We start from the raw sequence: 16,714 nt of genomic DNA on the forward strand, positions 1-16,714 counted from the left end.
CTAAAAGAATGCTTGTGATGGTCTTGTAAAATTTCATGACTTCAATGACTTGCCCTGTTGCCATTTCCATGACCTAAAAATATTTTTATTTGGTAAAAACAATATTGGTTAGTTTTATGAAAAAAGAAAAGGTAGGGTACTTGTATACCCTACTGTAGATGGGAAACTATGTGAACCTGCCTATTTTTAAATATCCTGAATTACCCAGAGTTTCTGGGCAGTAGCATGGCTACATGCTTTTCTACACTGTATATATTATTTTCTTAAATATAAAGGGGACCCATTATGTTCAATTCCCGCTTCATATCTTTAGTCTTCCACAGCCATAGCTTTGCATGACTGATGTTATAGCAAATTTAAAATCATCAATGTAACTATTTGCCTTTACAGGCAGTAACAAAGAGTGGTAAGAAGGCACAAAGTCAAAGAAAAGAAGAGACTGAAATGAGCATTGTGCACAAAACACACTCCTTGTTCCTGCTTCCACATCCATGCCTGAGGGCGTTCTGCTCAGCCACTCAGTGCAAACTGATAAAAGATGGGGAAAAGGGAGATAAATCTCAAGTTTAAGCACTGCAGTGCAGTACCTGCAACCAATGTGGACATCTATCTTTTACCTGGCTGCCCATTTCCATTTCTTTCTTTAAAAAAATAAAAATAAAAAACACCGATAACCTCACACATTCATTAAATTCAAGACCTTGCAATACTGATAGAAACCCTTGGAACAAGCACTGGCAATGGAGAGGGGAAAGTAACTCCAATCTAACAGGAAGAAACCTCCAGGCTCAGGGTTTTCCATCAGTTGGGGTGAAGGAAGAGAAAAATAATGAGCAGTGAGAAAAATAAACAATAAGCAATAAAAACAAGTGAACAATAAACATGGTCAGGTCAGATCAAAAGATCAAACATGCACAGTGAAGGGTCAGAGACATCTGACAGAGAGGAAGAAGCACAAACTCCACAAGAAGAGATGATACAAAGTTAGTGAAATGCAACGTAGTTACACAGAGGAGACATGCTCAGTGCATCATGGGGAATCTCTCAGCAGCATAACTATGGGAGGGGTCAAAGCCACCTGATCTGACACCTGATATCAAAAAGGAAAATTTTAATATTACAGATATAACAGGCATGGTCTCTGTCTCCTGAACAGAGTGTGTTATAGAGGCCTGGCAGCTGGGGGCTCTGGCTCACATTGCACATGCAGATAATCTAGTAAGCAGACACTGCAGGTTTGTCTTTTCTCAGACATCAATAACCTACAAGTTCAGGTAGAAGAAATAAAAATGCTGAATTTGTTACTTTCGTTTAAAACCTGTGCTGAGATTCTTTCACAGAGGTGTAGGTGAAAACGCTAGACCTCTGTGATCCAGCAACCTCTCACCTGGAAGCGGACTTCCTGGCTGGTGCGCTGGCTGCCGTTGTCGTCGCTGGCTGGGTCCGACACGATGGATAGGCGTTTCTTCTCCTCGACGGCTCGTTCCCTGATGTACTGCAGCCGCCTGGCACGGCCGAGCTGCTGTGAGAGCAGCGACTGGAGCTGGGCACGCTCGATGGAACCCAGCAGGATCATTGACTCTGGGAGAGGAGGCACAAGAGGAAGAGGGAGAGGTAAGAAGAAGACAAAAAAGAGTGGAGGAGCAAGTTTGCAGAGGCGAGAAAAGTGAAGATAATGTAAACTTGTTTCAGGGACAAAGGGCGAGCTAACTGCAGCCAATTCCAAACGCATGTCGCAGCACTGCAGAGAGCTCAGCTGAGTTACATAACAAAAGCAAAGAATGCAGTGGATGTGTATTAAGTAGTGTGTGTATGTGTGCGAGTGAGTGTGCGTGTGGGTGGCCGCTTACTTGCTTTAAGTAATTGCCTTTGTGACAGTACGTGCTGATTATGTATTTGCTTAAATGCTGAAGCTAATTGTTCCTGCACGACTGCATAATTGAAACAGCGCTCGGAATACCAAATCTGCACTTCAGCGAGGCGGCCGGCGCGATCAGCAGCCTGCACCCAGGCAGGTTTGTCAATCAATCAATTAAACTAATGAGCACATCACCAAGGGCGCTGGAATTTGTTTTTAGTGCGCTTACAGCAACATCAGCAGCAGCATGAAACAATGACATGAATAGCACATCAGACGGGGTGATTAGCACACTGTTCTCACACAGGATTTACTACTGTAATAACTGTTGTGTTTCTTATATCACTTTCACACTGGTGGGTGCTTGGAAGTTTACACTTTTTTTTTTCTCTCTCTTTGTTGTAACACATTAAAAAGGGACAGTTTTGGGCACACAGAAGCTGGCAGTCAACAATTAACTGTTGCTATTCACTTTAAATATCTGCTGGAAACGTCACTGGACATTTAGGTTATGTAAAGGACCCAGAATGGGTCATTCTGCATGGGAACTGTAAGGACTGCGCCCTTAAAATCTGAAAATCTGTGCGCAAAACAAACACAGCCTTTCACAAATGTACATTGTTTGGGGTTTTTTTAAGCTATTGAGATATTTTCTCTGTTTACATTGGGGTTTAGTCAACTTCTGTTGCATTTTGTGCACTTTTGCATCGCCTTTCTATTTACTGGTATTTTCTTAAGTTGCAGTGCATTTGCCCTCTCAGTGCCACTGTAGATGTCACTTAAAAGGACAGTAAAGCATTCTGGTACATAAATGTTGTGTGATGTCTGGGTGAAAAGTGACAATTATGGATAGACATTAATCAAAAAAGTGGTCTTTTTTTTTAAATCTTAAAGTCCTTTCATGAGGACAGAGGCATACACAACGTATACTGACTGTGACACAGATGAATGTGAGAAATGGTGATTATGTCTCGCCTTGAACACCTCAGTGATCTAGAGGAGGTGGTCTGGGATACAGTTGGGCTTTTCTCTGCTTAGGCAGAAAATGGATGGATTGAAATTTTGTTATTTGTTTTCTTATTTGATTTAAATGAATGCTTAGTACTCTTAAAGTAGGGTCTTTAGTCATGAATAACAACAAATCTTTATATTCTTTTTAAATATCAGGGGACCCATGCATGGCACTTCTCACTGAATGACTCAGACCCTGTTTGCTTTGATGGTAGTCCCTGATCACTGACAACAATGTAGGTGAAAAGAACCTTTTCAGAGCCAGAACATTCATCTTTTATATAGGATGTGTCAAACTGAGAGAATTATGCAGCTTTGTGCTATGCAGTGGGCATGTCAGAGCTATTTTGCTGACAGCAGCAACCTGCTGCAGCTGGAAACAAGAATGAGAATGGAGTTATGTACAAGACAACAAGTATAATGAGCTAAAGATAATTGAGATTAATACAACCAATTAAAACAGAGTGTTGGGTTATACAACATTTCTCTGTGGGCTTGTAGTCACTCATACTACAGTATGAGTGGCAACATTTCAATTATACACAGTAATCTGGGCCACTGGGAAATATTAGTGCAGTTTCAATGCCCATTTAAGGCCAGTGATTTGCCCAATTTGACCATTGTGGCGGGGCGTGGCCTGCGGTGCCGTGCAGAGGAGGTGGACGCACCTGCACGGCATCCGCAATCACACCCCACCGAATTAAATATTGTACTGGGTCCTGTGGTTGGCGTTGTTGTTGTGATAATGTTGAGCGGGCAGCGGGAGAGCTGCAGCTCTGTGAGTATTGTGGACAGCAACCGTCAAAGCATTAATAAAAAGTATCAAAATGCCACTGGGTCTGCCGTGTATGTTTACAACCATCTTTTGAAAGACTAATTTGATTTGCCAAACGAAACCAGTTTACAGACTGTGCACACTGTATGCTAACAAGCACAGATGTCAGTGGGAGTGGGAGCTGTGTGTTCAGTTTGTGTTGAGCTCAGCCTTCGATTTCATTCGAAATTGAGCAGAAACTCAGAAGTGACAAATAAAGTTTATTCTGTTTTGTTATAACAAAGACTACAGCACAGAGCTGTGTCATAAATATATAAACCAGTGCATTCTGACACATTAAGTTACGCATTTCAAACTCGATTTTGGCCCATTGGAAATTTGAATCCAGGCCACCTACTAATTTGTGTGCAAAGTGCACACACTTAAAATAAAATAGCCAGACACACCTCGAATGCACCCGCAAGCTAACATACTCACAAGAAAGGAAAGTAGATGGTGGAAGGCAAACAATCTCAAGAGGTTTTTACTGACTACTGGTTACCGACTTCAGGGTTGTTATTTTTGAACCACACATCAGCACAGCTATGCAGCCATGCAGTGGCTCTGAAGTCAAAAGAGGGATGCAGTTATGCCAAAAGTGTTCTCAGAAATCTGGAGTGCTGGAGCTCTGACTTTCTTCATATCAGAGAAAGTGGCTAAGAACATCTAGGGGGTAACTTTGCAATCAATCAACAATTAATTTAATTAAAAGTTGTGTTCAGCAGTGGTAAACGTGGGCAGATTTCATCATAAAATGCAACGCAATAACAAGGTTTTACTGATTCAAAGCATTAATGATGCCGACTTTGTAGAAAATGTATGAAATAACATTCAAATGGCACAACGGGGCTAATAGTAACCAATTTTACACATTGGTGATTTTCAATAGGCTCCATATTGACCCCTGGTGGTTCGAAATTTCAGTTTTTAGACAAACCTTTGAAGTTAATTATTAGACATGCACACATTTTTAAAATTTGTCTCTATTTGTGCTGTAGACACAGATAAATACAGTCATGTGGTTTCTTATAGAAAAAATATCTGGACATTGGAAATAAGTGTATGTATTGCAATGAAACCTGTTTGTGTATCAACAAGTGGAATAACGTGAAACTAAACTTCTAAATGTGTTACTCAGACTTTATACTGATCTCTACGATGGTGCACGTGTGTTTGTGTGTACCAGCTGATTCCACGAGTGCGAGCGTTTTGAGCTGGCCCGTCAGCAGCACGTTATGCAGGTCTCTGTAGCAGCAGTTGAGTGTGATGTACCGCACGTCGCGTACCATAATGTCCTCAACACGAATATTGTACTTCCTGAAATGAGAAAAGAGGAGAGACATTTATCAAGTGGTCATAAAGATGAGAAAAAAAAGTGAGAATAAGACAGATGGATGCGAGAATTCATTTTAAATTTTTTTAAACATTCCTCTGAATAGCCCTTTTGTCGCTGACTTGTAAAAATTTTGTGTGACTGTCATGCACTTTTTCCTCTGATGAACTGTCAACTGAAGCTTGATTAGTGCATGGATCTATAAACACTTCCCCCCACATACTGTACGGCTTTGACAGCACATCCTTCTTTCAGCTGACCGGTCAATCCAATAACACCTTACTCTGTCGACACGTCATCCGGATGCTGGTGCTCTGCGTACAGTATTGGAAAGTGGGTGACATTTCGCGAGCAGCTCTTGCCTCAGCATAATCGTACGCCCCAGTACACCAGTCAGAAGCACTCGAATTTCTCTCCCTGAGAAAGCCTGAGCCTGCCAAAACCTGCAAACATGACCGCAGTCACTCAGTGGTTTTCGCTGCCAAGCCTCCGCAGCTGTGCCAGGATGCAGGCTCCTTCTGTGGTGACAAGTCAATACATTGACCTCGCTTTAAATACAAAGGTAAATTGATGACCATTGTCTGCCAGCTCCTCTTTAATACACACAATGCATGAAGTTAGTCCAACATCCCTCTTAGGGAAATGAATGGCAACAACACAGTTCTGCAGAAAGATTTTCTATTGACTCTCTTGAGGTGTTGTATCAAAGCCTAATTCCACTTTACAAACAGTATTCGAGGGTCACTTAACCTACACTGTAAAGAGCAGTATCTCAACCATATTAGACAAGAACATGAAAACAGGAAGGGAGTTCTTCTAGAACCAGTATTTTTTTTAATGCCACTGGACAGAAATCTCGAGGCTGAAAAACTGTCCAATATTACCGTAATTCCAGGAAATGATTGACTCAGTATCTAAATTCAGACAGTGTTGGATTTATTTGTCTAGGTTTTGAGGTATTTACTTCCACTGTACACAATGGAGGTGAACTAAATCTTGTTTGTGTGCCTCACAGCACTGAAAAATGACATTAGTGGCACCAGCTTTCATTTTTCATCGGAAGCACTTTGGAATTTAGTTTCAGAAAAAAATGGTCCCAAAGAAAAATCCTTATAGTGAGGAAAGTAGACTTCTAGAAAGAAATTAATAATTGAAACATAACTTTTTGATTTTATGTACCCTCAGCAGGCATGTGCCTGTTAGATTTATTCCCACCCTTTTACAAAGCTTGCCAAAACCATAACCCTATGGCTATATAACAAGAGGACAATTAGAAAAAAAACATGCAGTTTTGTAATCTAAATGAAAGTAATAGAAGGTCTTTATCTTTGTTATCAATAACTCACCACTTTTAGACATCTTGTAAATCAAACCATGATCAGAGACCATGAAATGTTAATGAAATTCAGCATATTTTGGGCACCACTAAAGATTTTCCTGCTTCTCTACATACCTAATGTTATCATTAAGAGAAAAAAAACCATTGGAAGGAACTGAATCGTTACAGTGCTCTATTAGTCTGCAATGGAAAGCAGAAAATAAAAAAAAAATTAAAAAAAAGGTGATCAAAAAGATCCTTTCTGGTGCAATAGCAGCCTCTTTTAATTTGATAGTGGATCTGAGGGAATAATGTAATGCATGCCTCTGAACTGGCCACAACCACTGCCAAGACTAATTTCCCTTGAGATATCAAAGGCAGTTGATGAAATGTGATTGGTTTCTTCTTAATTGGACCTTCCTCCCCTGCAAAGACTGGGCAGGAAGATACTGATCAGTCTGACTTATATTGAAGTGAGCATCAACCTATATGTTTGAGCCAAGAGAAACAAGCTTATAGGGTTATAAACCCAGGCTTCATAGATCATCCGCATTGCTCAGGGCAGAATGGGGGGAAGGTTTGGCTGTTAGGTTTCTACATGCTTGAGTGAAGAGGGTGCAGACATTCAGGACAAGCGGTGAAAACTAATAACTAAAGGGCTGTAATGATCATCTGCCGGAGCTCCAATTATTGTCAGAAAAATAGAGATAACAGCGGACTATAGACTATTCAATCAATCAGAACTGGCCATTATGAAATGACTAAGAAAAGCAAAGTGACAGAATAAACAAAAGACAAACACATGGAAAGTGATGTTATGTAACAGTCGCCACACTTTCTTTCAAATACCACTCCAGTGTTGAAGAACGGAAGGCACAGGAAAAGGTTTCATATCCGCAGCGGATCATATATAAGATCTTTGTATTTGTGTCCATCTCAACATGTCTGCTTGTATCTGCACTCATATCTGTAAGAGTTGTGCGGGAGCAAAGCATTGAAAAAAAAATCGAATTCTGTCCATGCCTGTGTGGGAGTATGAGCAAATGTACATGCTATCATACGCGTGCACTGCACGGCAGGCATTACACAAGTGTTCCTGGATTTGTGAGTGTGTGTGTGGGTGGATGGTTGCGTGGGTGTGAGATGGATAATTTCCAGTTAGAGTGAAAAACACGTTCTGCTTGGAGCAGGCCACACTACCTACCTACAGTGTCTCACCTACAGGTCCGCCTCCACCTCCACTTGCGTATGCTGCAGACACACGCACACGCACACACACAGGCCTGCTGATGGAAAGTGGTGTGTGAGAGAGAGTAAGGAGAGAGGCACCAAAGAAAATAGAGTAAATGAAGGAGGAGGTAGGTAAGAGCTTTCTGCATAACGAGTCAAGTTCATGGAGGCCTATGTGTTATTGAAGATAGATGATTCCAAGAGTTTGTGTACGTGCTCAGTGTTTACACACAAACAAACACATTATACCTATCATATGGATTCACAATACTGGCAACGTGTTGTTATATACAGAAAATGACAGATGGTTGTGTCATGACTTATTTTCAATATGTCCAGGCTCATATCCCCACACACACACACACACACACACACACACACACACACACACACACACACACACACACACACACACACTCTATGCATGTGTGATTTTAAACATTTGCAAACATAATCATTAAGATCCACACACACAGCCACCTGCCTTATATAGTGTTGGTCCCCCTTATCCTGGTAAAAGAGCCTGTACTGTCGAGGCATAGGCTCCACTAGACCCCTGAAGGTGTGCTGTGCTATCTGCCAACATGTTAGCAACAGATCCTCTAAGCCGTAAGTTGTGAGGTGAAGCCTCTGTGGATCAGACTTGTTTGTCCAGCACATCCCACAGATACTCCTATGGACTGAGATCTGGGGAATTTGGAAGCCAAGTCAACACCTCAAACTCATTGGTATGCTCCTCAAACTGAACAATTTTGCTTTGTGGCAAAAAGCCTTGGGCACACATGACCCTGTCACTGGTTCATCACTGTTCCTTCTTGGACCACTTTTTATAGATACTGACCACTGCAGACTGGAAACATGCCACAAGAGCTGCAGTTTTGGAGATGCTCTGACCCAGCTGTCCAGCCATCACAGTTTGGCCCTTATCGTTATGCCTATTGGTACATGCATAGACAACTTGGATCTTATTTAGGCATTACAGGATTCATACAATATTATTGTAGAAAGTTGCGTTATGTGAATTCATGGGAAAATTCTTTTTAGGCTTCTTGTAATATCACAATGACCACTAGGATATATTGAGATAAAGGCTACCTATGCTTTATGCAGCTAATTTGAACTGCAACAGCTGGCAGTAATGAGGTTAGATGAAAAAGGTGCCACACTGGAAAAATCTTTTAGACAGGCCACTGAAAAAAAAAGGTTTTATTTTTTGACCAAAGTGTTTCCAACGAGAAGATTCAGTTTGTGTGAGAGAAGATTAGCTGGTTTACAAAACTTTACAAATATAAGTGAGAATAATATTCCAACCTACACCGAACAGCAGTGCTAAACAGCCTCCCCAAGCTTTTTCATGTGGCATGTCTTCCCTGCTACAAATAGCATTATATAATCAGAAATAAGAGGAACCTACAAACTAGACAACAACTACTTGGTGAAAACACAGCTCACATTGCAGTTTCTTACTCTCCCCGACATACACATGCATACACGGACAAGACAAGATAGTGAGAGTGTGATTGAGAGGCCACAAGGTCACAGCAGATAATAAGAAGAGACAGAGGAGGACAGAGCAGATAGAGTGAGAGGGGAATAGATAACGAAGAGATGGACAGCGAGGGTCAACTGAGGTGCTGGCATAGGGCTGTTCGATATAACGATATATATCGGATGACGATATAAAAACGTCTATCTTTTTACTTTCGTGGTGTCACAAAATAAACTGTTTACGGCAATATTTTTTCATCATTTTGATGGTCACTGCAGTGGCTATATTAATTTCTTAAAGTTCTCTCTTTCTCTTATATTTAATATAACCACACTACAGACGGACAAGCAGCTGTTTTTATGCGTTGTGGTTAGCAACAACGACGGTAACAGCATCGCGTGTCCGCTTGTTTATGTTCCACGTAAACCTTTCACAATAAAGCTCAAGATCCTGTTGAGACTTTTCAAAATAAACCGAATCACGTGAAAGAGCAGATTATTTACGGATGAGAATTTTAAAAAAAGAGCCGCCAGGTGCTAAAAATAAACCTTAGACTCAAACGTTAGAACAGGCTTTTCCCCGCAGCACGATGTATAATAAATACTCACAAAGAAAACAGCGGCCTTTACAACTTATGTCTAAAAATGTATCGTTTCATGCATTGGTTAAAACACTCGACTCCAGCTACATGACGCGCAGCTGGAAACACTTCCCGCAAGACGAGCTGCCAGAGATTCACAGAATTTACAGAAAATGTTAACATTTTTGTGATTTATATCGATAGAATAATGATAGAATTCTTATATTGGGATATGAGATTTTGGTCATATCGCACAGCCCTATGCTGTGAAGTGAAGGACTCAAGCAACACACATAAATGTAACTCTACAGGGAACAGCTTCAGAAAATAATGAACAAGCAGAGGACCAAAGAAAACTTTTCCTCATTGCTTTCAATTTGTGAATGCCGCATCAAAATTAAACTATTATGTTCACCTAATGATTTGGCAGCATCTATAACATCAGTTCCAAACAATTACACCAACAGCGCTTTTATATGGAATCACAGAGCTCTGATGACACCAGGCAGTGGGTAATCCTATTCAGCATTGTGTCTTTGGCATGCATTATTATTAAATGTGAAGTCCATTAAAAGCCATGTACCAAGCCAGGTTCCTCCAGCCACACTTGTATTTTTGTGCAACAGATTTTACTGTAGTGCTATGATTGAGTTTAAACACCCAAATTAAAGGCAACAGTCAAAGCCATTAAAAAACACTGCAGACTAATGCTGAAGCAAGTGTATTCAGTTATTTAGTGAGCAACTAAACACAAATGTATTCATACAGTCAGTATATTTCATACAGTTTAGCCATAGTATGTTAGGCTGATGTAATCAGCAGAATGAAATGTCTCAACGCTTCATTCATAGTTAAACAGCATGCCACATAGGACAAAATTCCCTGCTGAGCCTCCAGTTTGACTCCACACAAGCCACTCTTTGCTACAGTGTCATTATCCTGCTATCTTTATCCACAAATCCTAACTTTATTGCAACATCTAATAAAGGCTGCCCTGCGAAATAACTTCCATGGTTGATCATCAGTCACTGAGTGCCACCATAAACTTATCAGCGCCATTAAAGAATCTACAGTTGTGGTTGAAATTTCTCTACAACTAGCAGTTTCCCTTTGCCAGCTTAAAAAGGATTTCTTTGAAAACACTCATTGGACTGACCAATCAGAACAATGCAAAAGTTGAAGTCTCTTTCTCACCTTAGAAAGGTTTCTTGGAGCCACATCTGAGGTTCTGAGATCATCAGTTTTACCAACTGTGTAAATGCAAGCTATTCAGATGTGTCACTACATTGCCTAGGTCTGGAAGAAGACTCACGCTGTCACCCTCAGAGAGGAAATTGTTCAGGAATAACCCAGGAACCACCTAGGCGTAAACCTGCCATGAACTACAAACTGCTGGAACATCTGCATCACTGTCAACCGTGAATCAAGTTTAATATCACCATGGACTAAGAGGGTGCAGACCAAGAAAGAAGGCAATGCTCCAAAATAGACACCTTTACATCTGTTCACATGCACAAGCCAGATGCCTTTTAGAGATTTTTTTTTTTTATTATTATTTTTTTTTTACTTGGCACAAATAGTTACCAGAAATGTAAGGAAAAGGTATGTTTAGAGCAATAAAAAAATGAACACTAACCGTGTAGGAACTATAAAGCATGGTGGTAGTGGTAGCATAACTCTCTGGAGCTGTTTTGCTGTTTTCTCTGGAGCGGTTTTTAGCTGAAAAATTGACACTACTGGGTGTTCCAACAACACAATTTTCCCAAACACATTAAAACTGGTTTTTCGAATCGATAAAAGAGGGTGACATTAAGCTTCCGGCATGAACTCTGCTAATTCTACCAAGAAGAGTAGTCAAATGTCCAGCAAGAATAATGCCACTATATAATAATATGCTGTACATAATGCTGCTAATGCTGCTTTTATGAAAGTTACCTAAAAAGGGACTATATATATCATTTCTCCAACAATGCGGTGGATTCAGACTAACACTCTAATATCTGCAAAAAGTATTTTAACTGCTATCATGCCAACGTGATCATGCCAAAAACTTGAAAGCTAAATGTTAGCATGCTGTCTGTGGACTAATGTCGGTACAGTGAGTCTGACTCTGCCCCAAGGTAGCAAAATCCCTCTCATACAACCTCTGAAGTTTATAAATTCCCATGTTATGATTTGCAATGCTTAACTTCACATAATAATAAGTTACGCTAACAGCATAATAGGGGTGCCTTTATATTTACCAGATAAATATAACAAAGTAATAAATCTTCTAATTCAGCTCCCACCAATTAATGTGTGCATTCTTTTTTGAGATGACATAAAGTTTTATTGGGCCCACTGACAACTTTATCATGCTAACATTTTAAAATCATTTTGTCTGTGGGCTAATAAAATTATAGCTGGCCTCAAGCTGTCCTAGGTACCAAAATTAGCCTAGTAACACTTCTAATGCTGAGTAATTTTCATGTTGTACTTGTTTAATCTCACACTATGCTAAAGCTGACACACTGGTGGTCATAGTGGTTTTTCATTTACAAGCTATGCTACTGAGCTTTTCAAAATCATTAACAAAATCAATAAATGCATTTCCCAAAACCCTAATTTATTCCTTTCTTTGAAGCATACTGTTAAATTAGATTTCTTAACAATTTGATGCATAGATATTATATGACCTTTAACCTTTTGCACATACTATAAACCTTTACCATTATTTTTTGAATTCTTATTAGCTTTTGGTTTAGTAGTTAACATTCTGCATAATGGCATTTACAAAATTAAAACTTATTTGTAATTTGTCTTGTTGTGTGCTGGTGTTTCTCTAGAATATACATACTCGTGATGACCCCAGCCCAGCTCTGGGAGGTAGGGAAGCTTCTTGATCCTGATGATGGAGTCGTAGAGGGAGGGCTGCAGGGACTGGGCCACGGCATTGGCTAAGATCACTGCTATCATTACCGGCAGGATGTGGGAGATCTGGCCAGTCAGCTCAAACACGATGACTGCAGTAGAAACCGTGTGGGTGACTGCTCCCGACAAGGCTGCAGCACCTTTGGGTTTGGGAGAGGACAGTGGAGTTAGTAGAGGACCAGAGAGAGAAAGTGTAGAAATAATTGGTTAGACGTTTGCTTGTAAGGTGAGATTTGGGGCTTTAGAAAGGGGTCCTTTGGGTGGCATTCAAAGCCCCCCTCCAAAAACAGATGGGTCAATACTAATATGATTTCAAAGAGCAATAAAATACTATCTTACTGTCCCCAAGCATATGACAAAGAGAACTGTTGATTAATGCCAGAGACTCAAGATTCTGACAAGCTGCTAAAATTTCTAACTTACACATTTCGCTTTCTGAGTCTCAGTTCTTCAAAGGTCTTTTGAAGATGTTAAAAGAAAAAAAAAAAACTTTTTCTTGCACTTGGTTTCTTTACCATATTGATCCATCATCAGTGACTTCATTACTGTCTGCGTTCCCCCCAAAACTACAGGAAGTAAAATTAGCTAATCCCAAGATGAAAATACATAATCAGAAGTCTTTCAAACGATACAATAGAAAAGCTAACAATGGCGAATTACTTGTTTTGGAACATGATCTGTAACTTTCTTGTGCGAATTAGAGCAGTGCTTTCGGATGTTTTATAACCAACCTTCCAAGACTCTTTACTTCAACTACTACATGTCCATATTACACTATTATTGGTTGTTGCTGTTAGCTGTGATATAACATCTTATAAAAACATGTATAAAAAGTGGTAATTTTAGGCTTTACTTCCCTTGGTACAATCAGAAACTGTTTCTACTGAGCCTATAAAGACCTAAAAACTATACTTGATTTAAATTAGCACGCTATATTTAACCATACACTGCTACGGTCGTTGTTACTACATTTCAATCCAGTTTTGACTTGGCAGTTCTGCTGATTTTTTAGTGGTCATAGCCAGAGAACTGGTTTTTATTACTGTGACAGTAATCTTCGTTTTGAAGTTTTGGTCATTTTAGGAAAAAAAAACCTTTGATATTTGTGCTCGGCAAACTTCAAGGTACATAAGTAAACTTCAAATGTCCACCTCCAAGTGTTTAAATCGATATTCCTACAAAACAGTCCAAATGCAGCAGGTGTACAAGATGTGCTCTAGCACTACACATGAATCCAAGCTTGACAGGGGAATTGAATGAACTGAAATCATTAACAGCATTTAAACAAAATTCTAATAATTTTACCTTAGTGTTGTAGCGTGCACAGTGGGATAGATTATTTACATTGTCTACAAGAAGCTGTACATTGTATAGAACACATTTCTAATCTAATCTACAAAATCAAACTTCAGATTTGGAAGTTAATTCACTCGAAGAGTCTTAAACAACAAAACAACAGAGCACTTTGCTCTCACACTGCAGGCTTACTTGTTGTTCCTCTAGTATTTAAAAGTAGAATGGGAGGGAGAGCCTTCAGTTTTCAGGCATCTCTTCTGTGGAACCAGTTTCCAGTTTGGATTCAGGAGACAGACACTATCTCTACTTTTAAGATTAGGCTTAAAACTTTGCTTTTTGCTAAAGTATATAGTTTGGATCTGGTGACCCTGAATCCTTCCTTAGTTATGCTACAATAGGTGTACGCTGCTGGGGGATTCCCATGATGCATTGAGTATTTCTTTTTCAGTCAACTTTCTCACTCACTATTTGTTAATAGACCTCTTTCCACTGAATCATACATCTCTGGCTCCACGACCCCAACTGGTCGTGGCAGATGGCCGCCCCTCCCTGAGCCTGGTTCTGCCGGAGGTTTCTTCCTGTTAAAAGGGAGTTTTTCCTTCCCACTGTCGCCAAAGTGCTTGCTCATAGGGGGTCAAATGATTGTCGGGTTTTCCTCTGTATGTATTATTGTAGGGTCTACCTTACAATATAAAGCACCTTGAGGAAACTGTTGCTGTGATTTGGCGCTATATAAATAAAAATGAATATAATTGAACACTATCTCATCCATACTGACTCAGTTCAAGCAACTAAATACACATTTATCCCCCCCACAGCCTTCTCCCCTATGTCCATAAAGCAAAAATCAACTATTTTGAATAATTCAATATAAAAGGAAACGTTACATTTGCAAATCTATTTAAAAAAATAAATACAGAGTAGTTAAAAGAGGAATACTCTAGCCACATCAAAGCAGAAAGAGCAGCATGGGCAAAGTGAGTGTTTATCCTAACAGAGAAAATGGATGAGACCAATCCAAAGAATGAGATGAACACCAGGGGGGAAAATACCAGAGAATGAAAGCATTAAAATAAAAAGAGAAACAGATGGTGAGTAAGAGAGTCTACAAAGACAGGTTTCATTGTTCTTTCTCCTAACTTAATTAAGCCCATGTATGCCCCTCAGATAAATGCTGCTGCTCCCTCTGCCCATCCCAACACTTATTCCTTAAAGCAAGCTCCGCTGCGAGATGAAAGAGGCTCATCAGAGTGTCAGGTCTGTAAAGGGGTGACTCATCAGCTATAGTGCAGCACAACAACAACAACATCAGCCCCAGAAAAACAGCCACCGCCAACCCATAACACTGGCATAATCAGCACGGCTGTCAACAAGTAGCAACTGTAGCAACGCTGCACCTCATTAGACACACAACTTCAGGAAGAATCTATAATGTATGTAGTGCAACCATTTCTTTAAAGAAATACTGGGTACAGCTTCACTATCCAGTGTATACAATCATTACCCTTTGCTGGTTATTATCACTTATTTTACTATTCGTCTGTGTATCCAGACAAATAAATCATCTAGACTGATACATCAGACATTAGCTTGTCGCAGTGTTTGTGGCTTCTGATGAGTAACAACAAACAGAAGTAAAGATATGCCATAGGGAAGTTCTGAGTCATTAAACATAATGTCTCTATTACATGGTTTGTTCACCAGAGAGTAAAGATCTCAGTATTGTTTGTTTAAGGTACATTTGTTTAATAAACCATACAGGAAAACTAAAAAAAAAAACAGAAGAAAATAAATATTTTGACATTATTAATAAGTTAAAATAATCATTTGCATTAACTAGCTTATTATTATCACTGTCCAGAGGGGGTATTTTTTGGGCGTTAAATGCGTAATTATTGGTAGTAAACTAGTAGTAGGAAATTATGGCTGTTGATTAAAATTTTCCCACATATTCTAACAAACTTGTTGTCTATCACATTACTTTTACAATTCAGTTGCTCTCCTTGTGTTTAACTTCCCTTGATATTTGAATAACAAAGCTGTGACACTGAGTGCAGTGCATTGTTGATTTAATGACTGTATTAGTACAAACAGGGGTGTGCAGTGTGAGTAAAAGTTGATGAGCAACAGCTGTCATATTTACCATTAGCTTTCTATTTATCCTTGTTTAATTGGAACTAATAAAAATTGTAATAAAATTATCGAGTTTCTGGCAGGTTTAAAAATTAAGTAAATACAACCTATAAAAAAAAAAGTACAAATACAACCTGAGATGAACACTAACCTTATATTACACATTGTTTAGTACAGTTCATGGTTCGGGAGCTTGTAGAACAACCTGTAGCAGCAATAACTACTTCTTTGCATGGCTATTAGTCTGTCATATTATTTCTTTGCGGGCATTCATGTATGCACAGCTCTCTTAAGGTCCCCAAACAGCCTTTTAATCAGGTTAAGGTCTCAGCTTTGACTCTGTCCAGTGGATGCCCAATCCAGTTTGAAACAAGTCTTAGCTGTCGAACACATAGCCTCACATTTTTCTCAAAACAAAGACTATGGTGTACAGGAGTTTATGGTCAGCTCAATAACAGCCTAGCATTTGTCTAATAAATTATAACATGGGATAATGTGTCATGTTTGGTAGTTCATTTCTCAGAAATCTATACAGACAGACTTAAAATGCAGAGAAACAATACAGTTTCTTATCAATATATTCTTTTAACACTTAAATTATGTTCACTTTTTGTGAACACTTTTTGTATTCATATATATATTCTTCAAGTACATTATTCAGTCAACACAAAACAAAAATATGCCTTTGCCAAGCAACAAAACAATGTCTGCTTCTTAACAGGACTCCTGGATTGCACATTAG

The 16,714-nt window shown here is 39.4% G+C and overlaps 1 protein-coding gene across 2 annotated transcripts in view; it reads right to left on the reverse strand.

The window, feature by feature from the left end:
* Positions 1-16,714, reverse strand: part of LOC308401469 (chloride channel protein 2-like) — a 187,552-nt gene that overhangs the window by 30,155 nt on the left and 140,683 nt on the right. For both annotated transcript variants that reach the window (XM_080889686.1, XM_080889685.1), the window contains exons 15-17: positions 12,470-12,683; positions 4,867-5,000; positions 1,388-1,581 (exon numbers count right to left, since the gene is read on the reverse strand). In XM_080889686.1, coding sequence (XP_080745812.1) covers positions 1,388-1,581; positions 4,867-5,000; positions 12,470-12,683 — 542 coding nt within the window. The remainder of the gene's footprint in view (positions 1-1,387; positions 1,582-4,866; positions 5,001-12,469; positions 12,684-16,714) is intronic.

The sequence above is a fragment of the Rhamphochromis sp. 'chilingali' genome (genome assembly GCF_963969265.1).
Source record: "Rhamphochromis sp. 'chilingali' genome assembly, chromosome: 8".
Classification (NCBI taxonomy): Eukaryota; Metazoa; Chordata; class Actinopteri; order Cichliformes; family Cichlidae; genus Rhamphochromis; species Rhamphochromis sp. 'chilingali'.